At 43.1% G+C, this 16966-nt stretch overlaps 2 protein-coding genes across 2 annotated transcripts; both read left to right on the top strand.

Annotated features, from left to right (window-relative positions):
* The first annotated feature begins 12 nt into the window (after positions 1–12).
* On the top strand, positions 13–1893 carry LOC112341279 (pentatricopeptide repeat-containing protein At4g02750-like). Its single transcript, XM_024661179.1, has one exon. The coding sequence runs from the start codon at positions 13–15 to the stop codon at positions 1891–1893; it is 1881 nt and encodes a 626-aa protein (XP_024516947.1).
* Positions 1894–1929: 36 nt separating this feature from the next.
* Positions 1930–3606, top strand: LOC112341276 (pentatricopeptide repeat-containing protein At4g02750-like). Its single transcript, XM_024661172.1, has one exon. It carries the CDS (start codon positions 1930–1932, stop codon positions 3604–3606), a length of 1677 nt encoding a protein of 558 aa, XP_024516940.1.
* Positions 3607–16966: the final 13360 nt, after the last annotated feature.

Genomic DNA, 16966 nt, shown 5'->3' with positions numbered 1-16966 from the left:
CCTAAAATCCCGATGGACAAGAACGAGTGCCTCAAGCTCATCTTGGCGTGCAAATCCCTCCCAGCCGCCAAGGAGATCGATCGCAAGCTCCAGCCAGACCTAGTTCTTCCCCAAGATCTCTTCCTCCACAACAAGCTCATAGAGATGTATGGCAAATGCGGTAGCGCCCACCACGCCCTAAACATCTTCCACTCCATGTCACACAAGAACTCCTTTACCTGGGATATGACCCTCTTTGCGTGCTCCAGGAATGGGCATCTCGACAATGCCCAGAGGATATTCCAGGCAATGCCGCGGCACAATGTGGCCTCGTGTACCGCGATGCTTGCAGCATATGCCCACAACGGGCATATTCTCGAGGCCAAGGATGTCTTTGATTCCATCCAGCAACCCGATCTCGCCGCGTGTAATGCCATGCTGGCGGCATATGCCCAGAACGGGCATGCTGAGCTGGCAAGCGCCCACTTCCGCCACATGGCCCAATGGGACGTTGTCTCCTGGACAACCGTGCTGTCCGCAGTTGCGCAGGAGGGGCATGTCATAGTCGCCAGGGAAATCTTCGATGACATGCCGTGCCGGAATCTCGTGTCGTGGACGGCCATGATGAACGCGTACGGAAGCGCCGGGCAATTGGAGCGCGCCAAGTCGATGTTTGATGACATGGCGCTCCGGGACCTCGTGACGTGGACTGCCATGGTGGCGGCATATGCCCGGGGTGGGCATCCTGACGCGGCAAAGCAAATCTTTTCACAAATGCCAGAGTGGAACATGGTATCGTGGTCGGCCCTGCTAAACGCATATTCCCATTCCGGCGCCACGGAATATGCCAAGACCCTGTTCGAGGAGATGCCGCAGCACAACTTAGTGACGTGGACGGCGCTGCTGTGCGTATACTCCCAGTCCTGGCATCTGGACGAAGCGCGAGAAATATTCCAGAAAATGCCCGAAAGAGACCAAGTTTCTTGGAATGCGATGCTGGCAGCATTCTCGCAAAACGGATCAATTAGGGAATCTCAGTCGTGCTTCGATTCAATGCCGCAGCACAACCCAATCTCTTGGAGCTCGCTTCTCTCAGCATATGCCCAGTCCGGCCATCCGGAAGAATCGAAGAGAATCTTCGAGTCTATGCCGCAGCGAAGCCCCTCGTCCTGGATCTCGATGGTCGTCGCGTATGCCCAGGCCGGGCATATCGACCATGCACAACACATGTTCGATGCAATGCCGCGGAGAGATCTCGTTGCATGGAACGCGATGCTCGCAGCGCACGCGCTCAATGGTCGCATCGAAGCCGTCGAGCGATTGTTTGAGCAAATGCCCGATCATGATCTTGTGTCATGGAACGCGCTACTTTCCTCGTATGCCCGGAACGGGCATATCGCCACGGCCAAGCGCATCTTTGATCGAATGCCCGAGGAGCGCAACCTTGTCTCCTGGAACTCGATGCTTGCCGCTTACACATACAATGACCACTCGAGCGAAGCGCTTGATCTCTTTGCGGAAGGAAACGCGAGCTTGCTTGACTCTCCGGATCGTCTCAGCTTCGTCTCGGTGCTCATCGCTTGCAGCCACCTGGGACGAGTTTTCCTGGCGAAGAGCTACTTTGCGTCGATGAGTGGCGACTTTGGCGTGCGGCCGGCGAGGCAGCACTACCGCTGCATGGTCGACCTCCTCGGCCGTGCTGGTTTTCTACGTGACGCCGAGAGCCTCGTCGCCACCATGCCGTTTGCTCCCGACTCTCTCGAGTGGAGGAGCTTGCTTGGAGCGTCGAGGAGCCACAGCGATGTCGATCATGGATCTCGAGCTGCGCAAGGAGTTCTCGATCTGGATCCGCGGGATGGAGCTGGCTACGTCCTCCTGGCCAACACCTTCGTCCTGCGAGACAAGCAAAGATAAGTTGCAACGTTTTCTTTCGTTCATACCTGTGAATGAATGGACCGAAGGGAGTGTCTCGAGCTCATTGAGTCTTGCCGGACGCTTCCCAAGGCCCGGGAGCTCCACGCTCGGATTCTCTCCAGCGGAGCCAGCCTCAGCTCCGACACTCTCGTTCTCAACAAGCTCATCGAGATGTTCGGTGCTTGCGGCAGCATAGAGGACGCTTCCAAGATCTTCGCGTCCATGGACAACTCCAGGAACTCCTACTCCTGGGATTTTATGCTGGCCATCTTCTGCAGGAGCGGTGGAGCTGCAAATCTCTCCCGGGCCAAAGAACTTTACGACCAAATGCCGTCTCGGAGTTTGGTGGCCTCCACAACTATGCTGCTCGCGTATGCCCAGAACGGGCATATCGAAGAATCCAAAAAGGTCTTCGAAGGAATGCCGGGGAGGGACGTGATCTCCTGGAATGCCATGCTAGCTGCTTTCTCCGGTGCTGGAAGCCTGGAAGAGATGGAGCGAGTATTTTCTGGTATGCCCGAGCCGGACTTGGTTTCATGGACCACCTTGCTCGCTGCGTATGCCCAGAGCGGGATCACCATAGCCGCCAAGAAAACTTTCGATGCTATGCCACAGCTGAATCTCGTTGCCTGGAATTCACTCCTGTCAGCCTATGGAAAGTGTGGTCAGATAGAAAACGCGAGAAGTACCTTTGAGGAGATGCCCGAGAGAGACCTCATCTCCTGGAACTCCATTCTTGGCGCTTGTGCCCAGATTGGTCATACCAAAGAAGCAAACGTCGTCTTTGCTGAGATGCCGGGGCGAGATCTGATATCCTGGACCACCATGCTCGTTGGTTATACCCAGCAGGAGAACTTTGCAGCGGCAAACCGAGTTTTCCAGAGAATGCCCCAGCATGATCTTGTTTCTTGCACCACTGTTCTTGCCGCAAATGCCCGAAAGGGTCATCTGGAGAAATCGAAGCACCTGTTTGATCAAATGCCGCAGCGTGATGTGGTCTCCTGGAACGTCCTGCTGACAATGTACGGTGAGCATGAGCTCGCAAACGAAGCAAAGAAAATCTTCAAAGACATGCCGTACCATAGTCTCGCCTCCTGGAACTCACTCCTCTCGGCTCATCTCGTCGAGGGAGATTTCTACTCCGCCAGCCAGCTCTTTTCCCAAATGCCGCTCAAGGATTCCATATCCTGGACGACGATGCTAGCTGCTCACGCTGGGAGAAACGATCGTCGCCTAGACACCACCAAGAAGCTGTTTGATACGATCCCATCACCGAGTCTGGTTTCCTGGAGTGTCTTGCTCAGCCTCTGTGCCCGGGAGAGGAACACGTTCCATTTCTTCCATGTGATGAAGCTTGTAGATGTTCCAGACGAGGCTTGCTTTCTCTCTGTCCTGCTCGCTTTCAGTCACGCCGGGGAAGTGTCTGAGTGTAGAGCCAACTTTATGTCGATGATCTCGGACTTTGGCATCCGGCCCACCAAGCAACACTACTGGTGTATGATCGATGTTCTCGGGCGGGCGGGACGCTTGGTTGATGCTCGAGATCTCATCCTCTGCATGCCTTACATGCCAGATGCGTCCGAGTGGCGATGCCTCCTTGCTGCCTGCAGGAGCCACAGAAACTATGAGAACGGAGCACTAGCTGCAAAGATGGTCAAGCAACTCGGCAAGCAAGATGCAGTAACATACGTGTTCCTGGCAGGCAGCAAATGAATGAAACTTGTGAGAGTGAAAACGTACCTTGGTAGCTTTCACGGTGCTCCTGTTGACAAACTTAGGCGGAACCGAACTCTGTGAGCCACTTCTCGTGCCTTTCAATGTCTACCTTCGTACACTTCTTGAGATCTTGGACAGTGCCTCCTCAAAATCGCACATCGCATTTTCATGTTCTTTATCTCGTCCCTTGTCTTTGCAGCAATCTTTGGCCGCATGCCATTCATGGATGCATCTCGACAGATGTTTGTCAGGTCGTCTCCACTGTAGCCTTCTGTTTGGTAGGTTACTTATTTGATATTAACATCTGCAGCCATATGGTGATATGAGGCATTGGAATGAAACAGGACTGAAAGTGCTCTTTTGAGTCTATACCTTCACGATCTTTAAGTTTATTCAAATTAATTCCCATCTGCTTTTGTGGTTGGAAGAAATCCTTTTCTCCAGCTAAGGTTGTCTGGAAAAAATCAGGCATCCAGAGAGGTCAAACCATGGTCCTCAAGCAGTCGTTTGTCTTGGGACACAAACCACAGGAATATTTTGAGATTATTTTATGCCTCATTAAAGGTTAGCTTAAGGTTTGCTTCATTTATATCTAGTAGATCTTTGATATAGATCCTGATGTATCATTAATGATGATGGCTATAACAAAAAAGAAGAGACTCTTGATAATGTTATTATGTAGTAAAAATGCTAAATTACTAAAGTTTAACTAAAGTTAAAAAGGTTAAAGATTTTACCAATTTTATTAAGGATTTCCAAATAACAACCTCCCAACCTTTAAAAGGCATTCTAGCTTTAAATCCCACAGATTATAAAATATTTTCAGAATATTCTTGTGGTTTATATTATTCTTTTCTCCTTCATGAATTAACCATGGACAGTAGTCTTGAGAAGTTAAATGAACCTCATAGAAGGGAGTTTAAGGCAATACAACCATGAAGAAAAGATGTGCAAATAGCAATACTAACATTGTAATAAACAGCCACAAAAGAAATAAATTAATACAGTCATAAAAATAAAAGAATGAGAATAAAATAAATGGCTCAAATCATATAATAATACAGCTATAAAACTCAATTCTCCCCTTCTTGAGGAATGTCATTTAACACTTGAAAACACTCTCTTTATGTCATCTTTAGTTTCCCACAAAGCTTCATCTATAAAATATCCATTCCACTAAACAAACAATTTTTAGCTTGTCTTTTAATGTGTTTTCAGCAATTTTTGAGCAAAAATATTAGCTACACTAGCCTTTTTAGCATCAATATCTAAGACCTAGATGATGAACTAATCCACGACATTACCAAAATGTAAACACTCTTCAAATTTGCTCACATGGAACATTGAATGAATCTTTAAACTATCTAACAAGTCCAAAGTGTAAGCAAAATCTCTCACATGTTGCAAAATTATCTAAAGCCCACAATACTATGAAGAAAACCTAAGGATAATGTGAAGAGAGTGTTTTCAAATTTTAGTTATGACTTAGATGATATTCCCAAGAAAGGGGACAATTGAATTCTAAAGCCGTATTGTTATATAATTTGAGTTGTTTGTTATATTCTCATTCTTTTATTTTCATAATTGTATTGTCATGTGAGAAATCTGTATTGCTTTGACCTTTTGTTGCAATATTAATGTTGCTATTTGCACATCTTTTTTCCATGGTTGTATTGCATTAAACTCCTTTTATGCAAAACTATATAGGTTCTCAAGATTGTCATTCATGAAGGAGAAATATTCTAAGAATATTTTATGACCTGTGGGATTTATAGTTAAGCAGATCAACTAGGCCATTTCCAATACATTTGTCTAGGGCATAGGACTATCCATCTAGTAACCCAGTATCAATCACAACCAAAATGATATCTCCAAACATTTCTAATGTCACCTCCTATGGTTTAGGTATCCAAGGGGTATTTATATCATGGAAGATGAAGATTATTGCTAGCTCTATCTCTCATTTTTATAAAGGTGCAAAGCTAAGATTTAAGAATAAAATGAGGTTGTAAATGCATCTAAAGTAATTTTGAGATAGATTTTTGCACTCTTCTATCTAATTAATACTATTGGTGGTATCATCCTTGAGATTGATAATCTTGTTGAGTGCTTTGTGGCAAATAGATCCCATCGATTTGCACTAAGACAATTTATCCTTCGCAGTCTAGACCAGATTATTTTGACTAACCCATTAACACTGGTACAAGCAGTACTTGACATTCTCTTTAACATTTGGAGAGAACTGGCCAATCACCCACCACATCTTGATGATTTGGCAAACTTAGACTGAGAATAGAAGATTCTGTCCTTTACTTAATGCATTCCACTCCTTAGGCATTTTATTGAAATATAATAGATTCGGTTTCTATGCCTTTTTGGATAGAGAACAACAAAAGAACATATTCCCTAAACTTACCATAAATTCTTTGGTTGCACTTAAAACAAATAGCATAAGTGAACCATTGATTAGATTTGTGTTCTATTTGACAACTAGAAAATACAACACAAATTTCATATTCCCACAATAGGACAAACTTCATGGTTTGATAATAAAGGATTTTTTTAAAAAAAAGTCTTGTTTACAGAAAACTTTGTTATCCTATCAACATGATATGGGACATATGAGTAGACGTAGTATGGTAAAAAACAAAACTTTGGATTCTTCGTAGAATCTTGCCCTAAGAAACATGCTGTTTGGCTAGGCAAACTTAATTACAAGTTATATTTCTTCGACTTCATGGCCATGGGCACTGGATTTTCTCACACCAAAAAGTATGAAGCAACAGGGAAAACCCTAACATTAGGGTTTTTAACTTGTATCTACCACTGCTGCATTCTCCAGGAGTGCATCCATAAGTAGAGCAAGTGGGCAGTTGCAGGGTTGTGCACTAACACAACCACGTGCATTCCTCGCCCACACCAGGATCAATAGCTGCTTTGTTGTGCATCACAAGAATGAGTAGTGCTAATGAAGTGTTTGTTTGGGTCTAGTTCAAAACGAGCTCACACCCACTACTAAAGCCGCAAGGAATCTTACTACCACTTTTTTGGTTGCACAGAAATAGATACAAATGATTTAGTTTCTACATTTCTCTTCACCCCCGGCCTATAAGAACTCTTTATGGCCAAAGCACCAAACTTAATTCAGTGACACAAGGGGCTTTCATAGACTCTACTTAGGTAGTGTTTATGATATTGATTGATCCAATATCTAATTGCCCCCATAGAAAAAAGACAAAATGACAGTGACTGGACCAAATAATGAGATTCATGAGGCAACGAAAAGCAATAAAGTTGAACATGTTTTCTAGATCTAGTCCTTGAAAGTCACTTGGGATGTGCAGTCCGGACATGTACCTGAGTACATTGGCTCACAAGCATCAGTCATGCAAGTAGGGTAATTAGAATCTCGATGGATGTATATCGAGATTTGGAATGGAAGTGATTTGCACTTATTGTACTTTGTTGTTAGAAAAGTATCATCAACCCATATAATATGGATTTGAAGGCTAAAGAAATGAGTTGACAGATTTATGAGCAAGCCATCAGTGCCAATAAATGGATTTTCCATCTCATTTTGCATGGCAAGGAATCGTAGTGGATATATCTAGAATGGATTTCCTTCTGATTTGATTTGATTAGGGTCAAGGAAGCAGAGGATCATAATATTGTTCATCGATACAAGATCATCCATGTACCTAAATGTATATTTGAAAAGGCAGAGTAAATCATATTGGCCTAATCATGCAAGTCGAGTAAGAAAATTCTACTTGAAGTAAAAGAGGTACAAGTTACACCACAAAGATGAGCATAAGAAACCCATAGGGATTCCTCAGACCTATCTCTATACTTTGTTCCTCAAGTAGATGATGAAGTTGTTTAGTTTGATGACTTTTGTTGGTTTCATTTTGGTAGCTTTTACGAATGAGTAGTGTAGAGGTTTCCATTCAGCCTCAAATTTGCCATTCTTCGTTTGGATCAGAAAAAAAATAAAGTCTTTTTGGAGGTGATTTTAGTGTGCAAAAACTAAGTTGACAAGATGTGTTATAGGCATCATAAAGCCTTGGCCCCCTTCAAGGGAAATTGTTTCATAGCATTTGGTTATATCTCTAATATAGATTATTGTGATTCTATCAGGGGAATTTATTGTAAACTCTTGTGTAGATCCAAGTATCTAGCATGTGCTTATTTTTCCTCTAAAGAACTTTGCCCATGCCTTTTATATCCCTTTTAGGATATTTATTAGGCATATTGTGATTTCCAAGAAAACACATCCATCCACGTTCATTAATCAATGCATTTTGTTTTTATGCGCTTTGTAGATTTCCATATATATGAGAGATTTGGTCATTGAGGTAGGAAATTCTATAAGAGTGAGTTGCCAAGTAGTTGTTTTACAACTATCTTGGGTGTTTTAGGGACAATATTGTCCGAAACTACAAGCGAGAAGGCTTCGTTGTTCATTAGCGCAAGTGCCTCCCCGTAGGCTAATGCTTTGCAGAAGAATGTGTGTTAGCTATTTTATCAGCCCCACTAATATATAAATGTTTATGCACCCATTCTAGTTGCTGTTGCACCTCGGGGGTGGTCATCACATCCATGGATGGGGTACTTTTGCAAGTTATAATCCCATTCGAACCTAGTGATTTATATTCTATTTAATAGTGGCTTCATTGCTTGGCCAGTTTTGGATGTAAACCTCTAGGATTATACTAGCAATACAATCTTAAACATCATAGATTTCAGGAATAATTTTTGCCATCTTGAGTGGTTTTGGGGTGATGTGATTAAGACTTCTAGATGACAGCTATAAGTGCTCATGAGCCAAAGATTTTTGGGTCTAGCATTCATATATGGCTAGTCTCATCAAAGTAGCTTACCCATGGCCATCGTTTGCATTCGCAAACTTGAGGTTCAAGGGTGTCCCAATTGCAAAAAACCTCTTTGGGTTTATAAAAGTCATGCTTGATCTAGGGTTTATATATCTAGCCAAACGTGATGGGATCAAAGAAATCTATGTCTAAACTAATCAATTCCATACACTCTCCCATAAAAGTTCGGATATTGATCTTCTTGAATCTAGTACTGATATATTAGAGGTGGACAAATTTTCATTTGCCCTTTGTTCCTTCTTTGACCAGCCATTTTCTTCTGGCCAAATGATGGGATGTAGTGTAGAGTACACTATATAAGCAATCACGAGAGCATTTTCATTAAATACCAATCATGGAAGAAGAAAATAGAAATTATTTATCGCTGCTTTCTTGCACTAAGCCTCTTGTGTAGCTTTTGTTTACTCAAGCTTGCATTGGCCTCAGACGTTTTAGTATTGATGGTGCTGTCACCTCAATAGTAGTTGCTTGCATCCATTATTGGATTTGCAGGAAAGCAGCTATCTGGAGGATTACTTGTGGATTAGTAGTGAGCAGGGACCTTCACATCCCTAGCAGTCACAACGGGAGTACAATCAAAGCTGATTTCATATACATTGGTCCCCCTGTGATAGGTTCTAAGTTTTTGTATTCAATAATGCATCCCCATCACATCATCCATGGAAAGCAGTCTACTTGAAAACCTCATCTGCAGTCTTTTGGAATGGGATAGCCGGTTTATAAGCATAGTTCCCCAAAGTTGCATCTTGGTAGGACACTTCCAGTGTTTGTTTTGACCACTGTATTGCATCTGTTCTTAGTAAAGCTGCCATCTGAATCTAGTTAGATGCCTCCAGAGGGGACATCCATCCTAGAGGATTCGTAAGTGTCCAGAACTTATGTGGTTTTGGAAGGCGGTGTGAAGCTGCATCAAGAACTCGTGTTGTGGCAAAAGGGAACTTCCATCCATTCAAATGTGTATAGCTAGGCAAACCTAATTACAAGATATAACTATTCGACTTGTGCTGGATTTTCTCACACCGAAAGGTATGAAGCAACAAGGAAAACCCTAACATTAGAGTTTCTTGCTTGTATCCGTTGCCGCTGCATTCTCCATGAGCACGTCCACAAGCAAAGCAAGATTGGGCAACTGTAAGGCTGTGCACTAGCACAACCACGTGCATTCCTCACCCATACCAAGATCAACAGGCACTTCGTTGTGCATCGCAAGAATGAGCAACACCAACAAAGTGTTTGCTTGGGTCTAGCTCAAAATGAACTCACACCCACTACTAAGGTTGTGAGGAATCTCACTACCTCTTTCTTGGCTGCACAAAAAAAAGGTATAAATGATTCAGTTTCTATGTTTCTCCTCACCCTCAGCCTGTAGGAACTCTTTACGGCCAGAACACCAGAACTTAACACTGCAACACAAAGGGCTTTCATGCGACTGGACTAGATGGTGAGATTCATGAGGCAGCGGAAAGTAATCAAGTTGAGCATGTTCTCTAGATTTCGTCCTTGGAAGTCACTTCTAATGTGCAGCCTGGACATGTACTTGAGTAAATTGGCTCGTGAGCATTAGTTGTGCAAGTCTCATTTCATTCTTGAATCCTAGTTGTGTACCTTTACAAAAAAGAGAGATAGAGCTACTTGAGCTTGCATTACTAATCCTCATCTTCCATGATACAAGTATCCCCTAGACACCCAAACCATAGGAGGTGACATAGGAAATGTTTGGAGATATCGTTTTGGTTATGATAGGTACCAGGTTACGTGATGGATGATCCTATGCTCCGGATGAATGTTCTGGAAATGGCCTAGTCAATCTGCTTAACCAAAAATACCTATGAGGGATAGCCGTGCCAAAGTGTGATACTTGGATACCAATACAGAATGCCACACAATTTCCTCCCACTTTCCCGCTGAACTGGATATGGACTGATGTGTGGCCCTTTCAAGATTTCTAGCTACCTAAGATGATGGAGTACACAAACACTGATGATTTGTGGCTCCTGTTCTGGCTGTGCAGTACTTCTTATTGCTCCTAGCCACAAAGAAACTAGACCACTTGTGAGAGATCTTTGTGTACAAGAAGAAGATTGCAGACATGCCACGGTTATTCATATATCCCATTATCATGTTGATGGGATAACAAAGTTTTCTGTAAACAAGAGTTTTTTTAAAAAAAATCCTTTGTTATCAAATAGTGGAGTCTATCCCATTGTGGGAAGATGAAATTTGTATTGTATTTTCAAGTTTTCAAACAGAACATAAATCTAATCAATGGTTTGCTTATGCTATTTGTTCTAAGCACAACCAAGGAATTCATGGTAAGTTTGGAGAATTTTTTCTTTTGTTGTTCTCTGTCCAGAAAGGCATAAAAACTGAATTTATTATGTTTCAATAAAATACCCAAAGAATGGAATGCATTGAGTAGAGGATAGAATCTCCTACTCTCAACCTAAATTTGCCAAATCATCAACATGTGGTGGGTGATTGGCTAGTTCTCTCCAAAAGTCAAAGAAAATGTCAAGCACTGTTTATACTAGTGTCAATGGGCCGGTCAAAATAATCTAATGCAGACTACAAAGGATTAGTCATCTTAGTGCAAATCGATGGAATCCATTTGCCACAAAGCACTCAACAAAATTATCAATCTTAAGGACAACACCACCAGTAATATTAATCATATAGAAGAGTGCAAAAACTTATCCCAAGATTACTTTAGATGCATTTACAACAAAGCAATTAGAATCTCAATGGATGTACATCAAGATCCGGAATGAAAGTGATCTGCACCTATCATACTTTGTTGTTAGAAAAGTACCATCAACCTATATGATCTAGATTTGAAGGCTTAGGAAATGAAGTATAAAGAAGCAAGAGGAGCTGAGGAGAATGAGGACGATGGAGGACAGACGTCTTTTTATCCTGGAGATACCATCACTTTCACGTCATCTTGCCCTTTTTTTTCTTTTGTTCGTGTTGTTCGTGTTACAATAAAAAAAATTAAAATCGAAACCTGCACAGGAGGTGCATGTCATAGCCGCGAGGGAAATCACTACATTCGACTTACACTTTGGACTTGTTAGATAGTTTAAAGATTCATTCAAATAAGTGGGTGAAATATTTTCGATTTCCATCTTGTAAATAGCAAGGTGGTCCATGAAACCAAGTCCAGCTCGGGCATACTAGAAAATACTTGCTCCATCTCTTCCAGGCTTCCAGCACCGGAGAAAGCAGCTAGCATGGCATTCCAGGAGATCACGTCCCTCCCCGGCATTCCTTCGAAGACCTTTTTGGATTCTTCGATATGCCCGTTCTGGGCATACGCGAGCAGCATAGTTGTGGAGGCCACCAAACTCTGAGACGGCATTTGGTCGTAAAGTTCTTTGGCCCGGGAGAGATTTGCAGCTCCACCACTCCTGCAGAAGATGGCCAGCATAAAATCCCAAGAGTAGGAGTTCCTGGAGTTGTCCATGGACGCGAAGATCTTGGAAGCGTCCTCTATGCTGCCGCAAGCACCGAACATCTCGATGAGCTTGTTGGGAACGAGAGTGTCAGAGCTGAGGCTGGCTCCGCTGGAGAGAATCCGAGCGTGGAGCTCCCAGGCCTTGGGAAGCGTCTGGCAAGACTCAATGAGCTCGAGACACTCCCTTCGGTCCATTCATTCACAGGTATTCACGGAGGATCATAGGATTGTTCATCAATACAAGATCATCCATCTACCTAAATGTATATTTGAAAAGGCAGAGTAAATCATATCAGCCTAATCATGCAAGTCGAGTAAGAAAGTTTTACTCGAAGTAAAAGAGGTACAAGTTACACCACAAAGATGAGCATGAGAAACCCATAGGGATTCCTCGAACCTATCTCTATACTCTGTTCCCCAAGCAGATGATGAAGTTGTTTAGTTTAATGACTTTTGTTGGTTTCATTTTGGTAGCTTTTACGAATGAGTAGTGTAGATATCATAAGCATCATAAACAGCAAGGTGGTCAAAGACTCTACTTATAAACTCCTAGCAATTTTACATTTGAAATTAGCCAATCAATGAAGCCATTGTTAAACAGTATATAAATTATCGGGTTTGAATGGCATTACAAAATTGCCAAAGTACCCTGTCCATGGATGTGATGACCACCTCTGAGACACAATGGCAATTGGAATGGGTGTATAAACATTTATATATTAGTGAGGCTGATAAAGTAGCTAATACACCCACATTCTTTTACAAAGCGTTAGCCTACAAGGAAGCATTTGTGCGGATGAACAACGAACACTTCTCACTTGTAGTTTTGGACAATAATGTCCTTAAAACACCTGAGACAATTGTAAGACAACTATTTGACAACCCACTCTTACAAAATTTCCCACCTCAACAACCAGATCTCTTATACCTTATGGGAATCTATAAAGTGTATAAAAATAAGATGCACTAGTTAACAAATGCGGATGGATGTGTTTCCGAAACTACAAGCGAGAAGGCTTCGTTGTTCATTAGTGCAAGTGCCTCCCCGCAGGCTAACACTTTGCAGTAGAATGTGTGTTGGCTGTTTTATCAGCGATGCTAGTTGCTCACGCTGGGAGAAACGATTGTCACCTAGACACCACCAAGAAGCTGTTTGATACGATCCCATCACCGAGTCTGGTTTCCTGGAGTGTCTTGCTCAGCCTCTGTGCCCGGGAGAAGACACGTTCCATTTCTTCCATGCGATGAAGCTTGTAGATGTTCCAGACGAGGCTTGCTTTCTCTCTGTCCTGCTCGCTTTCAGTCACCCCGGGGAAGTGTCCGAGTGTAGAGCCAACTTTATGTCGATGATCTCGGACTTTGGCACTTCCGGCCCACCAAGCAGCACTACTGGTGTATGATCGATTTTCTCGGGTGGGCGGGACGCTTGGTTGATGTCTCTAGGATTATATTGGCAATGCAATCCTAAGCATCATAGATTTCAGGAATAATTTTTGCCATCTTAAGTATGTGATTAAGACATTTTAGATGACAACTACAAATGCTCATGAGCCAAGGATTTTTGGGTCCAACATTCATACATGGCCAGTCTCATTGAGATAGCTTACCCATCATTTGCCATCATTTGCATTCTGAAACTTGAGGCTCAAGGGTGTCAATTGCAAAAAAAACCTCTTTGGGTTTATAAAAGTCATGCTTTATTTGGGGTTTATATCTCTAATCAAACATGACAGCATTAAGGAGATTTCTGTTTAGACTAATCAATTCCATGCACTCTCTCATAAGAGTTTAGATATTAATCCTTTTGAATTCAACATTGATATATTGGAGGTGGACAAATTTTTGTTCACTCTCCATTCCTTCTTTGACTAGCCATTTTCTTCCAACCAAATGATGGATGTAATGTAGAGTATATTATGTAAGCAATCACAAGAGCATTTTCATTAGATACCAATCATGGAAGAAGAAAACAGAAATTATTTATCACTGCTTTTTTGTATTGAGCCTCTTGTATAACTTCTATTTATTTGAGCTTGCATTAGCCTCAAATGTTTTGGAGATTGATGGTGGTGTGCTAGTCTTCTATGCTGTCAACCCAGTAAACATTTATCCCTCTTAGTGATTATGTTTTTAATTCAGTGGTAAGCCTCATGACTTTCGATAATGCTCCTCATGACACATTCTCCAGGAGTGCATCCACAAGCAAAGCAAGGTTGGGCAGCTGCAGGGCTGTGCACTAGCATAACCATGCACATTCCTTGCCCACACCAGGTTCAACAGCCACATCATTGTGCATCACATTGGTTCGTCGCACATGCAGGATGAAACCAGCAAGATGAAAAAAAATTTGCAAGTTAAATCCAAACCTTGAAGGGGGAATAAATGATTCAACTCCAGGGGTAAGAACAGTCTTTTCCACTTACACTAGGTCTCATGTAGCCAACTTCTTGTAGACGGAGGAAGAGCTCTCTAGGTTTGGTAGTTTCCTCAAGAATCCAACTTTTGATTGAGTGAGAGAGCATACAGGCCGCATTCGGGAGTAAGGTGTTGAATATCACTAGCTTGATCACTTACGTGCTACATGGACTGGGAGTGGTAATCTACTGGGGCTAGGAGTGGACATTTAAGTCTTTCTTCTCACTCAACTTTCAGTTGGTGGGGTTTGTACATTATCATTGTCCAGGTATGTCAGTTCGTTCATTTCTTAGAGAGTTCTTACTGTGGGTTTTCCGATACAGAGATCATCCAAGAAGGCCTGCCTCAACAACATTGCTGGTGATGGCACTTGGAGGAAAATCGTTTATGCTGTAGTGCTAGTGTTGGTCGTTTTGACGCTGTTGCCGTTGTAGGATGGCTTGGCCACCCAAGAACCGGACTTGCTATCTATTTATGTGAAAGCTTCCAGGAGAAACGATGGTTTTTTCCCCAACGTGAACTCTTAGGTAGAGGCGCTGTGCAAGGCCAGGAAGATCTTCAAGGGACACGAGCTGTTCAAGCAGCTCATCTCTCTGGGATTCATTCCCAGCAGCGACATGTGCTACAATCGTCGACAGGCTTTGTAGGCACCAGTCTCAAGAAGAGAAAAGCGAAGAAGAATATGAAGATGATGCAGAAGAAGCTCTGAGGGAGATGATCGATAGTGGATTTGTGCCTGACGACTTGATCAGAGAAACAAAACGAAGAAATAACAGGAATTTTCTTAAAGATTTTGTTTCCTTGGATTAGACTTTGTTACACTGAAAGTTTGACTGAAGCAGGGTCTTGGACTAGACTCTGGTGTTTGACTAACCAGAGCAGTGTCTTTGACTACGACTAAGTCAGTGAAACAAGTGAGTCATGCACGTTAACTTTCGTACACAGAGCAAACTAGTCACTATGAGTCTCTCCATTCATTCTCAAGGTTTTTACACTTGGAGGAGGATTCATTCACCATGATGAGGAAGCTGCAGATCATAGTGGTCGATCTTGGTTGTGATTCTTAATATTGCTTTTCACGTCCCATAGCCCAAGACAGGAAGATGGTGTACGGAGTGATCAAGGTTCCTCATTTGGAAGATCCCGTTCCTGGGCCTCAGGTCTTCTACAAGAGAAAGAAGTCACCGTAATCGTTTCTGTAGAAGAAAGAATAAGGCTGTGAGAAAAACAAATTGCTTAAATACCAAAAGAAAAAATAACACCTAGTTTTAGAAACAGTAGCACCAAATCTTAAGCTACTCAGATTTCCATCTCCTGCTTCTCATTCTCGTTGACATTGCTCACTTAGGACGTGAATCTTGTGAGTTGATCATTCTCTTGTTTTATCTTTTCATTTTCTTGCTTGATCTTCTCATTCTCCTGTTTGATAATCTCATTCTCCAGCTTAATCATCTTGTTATGCTCTGACATGGTGACTGAAAGCCTTAACTCTCCTGCTTCTGGTTCATACTGTCAGCCACTAATCCAAGCTCTCGAGATTGCCCTTGCAGACTGTTGAAGTCATTCGTCTTGTTGGCCAGCTGAGTAGTTGTCGTGCTCAGCTTGCCTTGAAGGCCTTCCAACTCTTTTTTCGCCACTCCCTTTCCATCCATGAGCTGTTGGGTTGCAAGGTCAGAGTAAGGTGAACAGTCGCGACCGAGACTGTGAAAGGAAAATCTGCTGAAGTGAGTGGCTCCTTTGCTATCACCCACTTCCAGCTTCCGCCAAGACAAGCAAAAGAATGTCACGAGCAACGAAACGAGCATCTGGATCGTGGAGCTAACGGAAGTTCATGCTTTAACTCAAGGTGGACATCGCAAAGGGAAAGTTATCTCGTATGAAACATTGACCCAGCTTTTGCAAGGGATCATGCTTTGGATTTTACGCTCTGTGTGAGGCACCCATCTAAGGTGTACAAACCACACGTGAAAAAGAGATGGATCATGCAAAAGGGGAAGGAATAAACTTTTAGGGCATAGTGGAATCTAGCACATGGCAAATCCACACCGTTGATCTCAAACGGGTCAAACTTTTTAGTTTCAAAGAAGCGACCTGCTATTGCAACAAATCCTGTTGCTGCTGCTTCAACGAGGCTCTCGAGTTAGCACCAGTGCCGCGGAGAGAATGAGAACTCCTTCCTCGGCCCCTCGTCCCTGACGATGCTGCTGTTGAGTGGCGGCTGAGACTGGCCTGGCGACAAGAAGAAATCGTCCAGCTTCGTTGCAATGCGGTTGTTGTGATTCTTCTTGTTGTTGATCGCTGCTGCTGTGGTGGTGTTGTTGCGGAAGAGTGACCGAAGAAATCGTCTGCGTTTTGGAAACTCCCGAGCGCCAGTAGTCCGTGGCCCAGATGTTTCCCTTGGTTGTCATACTGATCCCATCCCATCTTTGGCTGCCTCGCCATCCTTGAGTCCTCGCTTCCTTTCAATTTCCCTGCTGAAAAAGAAGCTTGTTATCAACTGCGGTCCCTCAAATAGCAATGAAATGATTGGGGAATTCCTTCACAAACTGCATGTACTTCATGAATTGCTGAAGATTGAGCTGTTGTGGTAACACAT

The sequence above is a fragment of the Selaginella moellendorffii genome, unplaced genomic scaffold, assembly GCF_000143415.4.
Source record: "Selaginella moellendorffii unplaced genomic scaffold, v1.0 SELMOscaffold_2, whole genome shotgun sequence".
Lineage (NCBI taxonomy): Eukaryota > Viridiplantae > Streptophyta > Lycopodiopsida > Selaginellales > Selaginellaceae > Selaginella > Selaginella moellendorffii.
The sequence above is the reverse complement of the archived record's forward strand: the minus strand, read 5'-3'. Positions and strand labels throughout refer to the sequence as shown.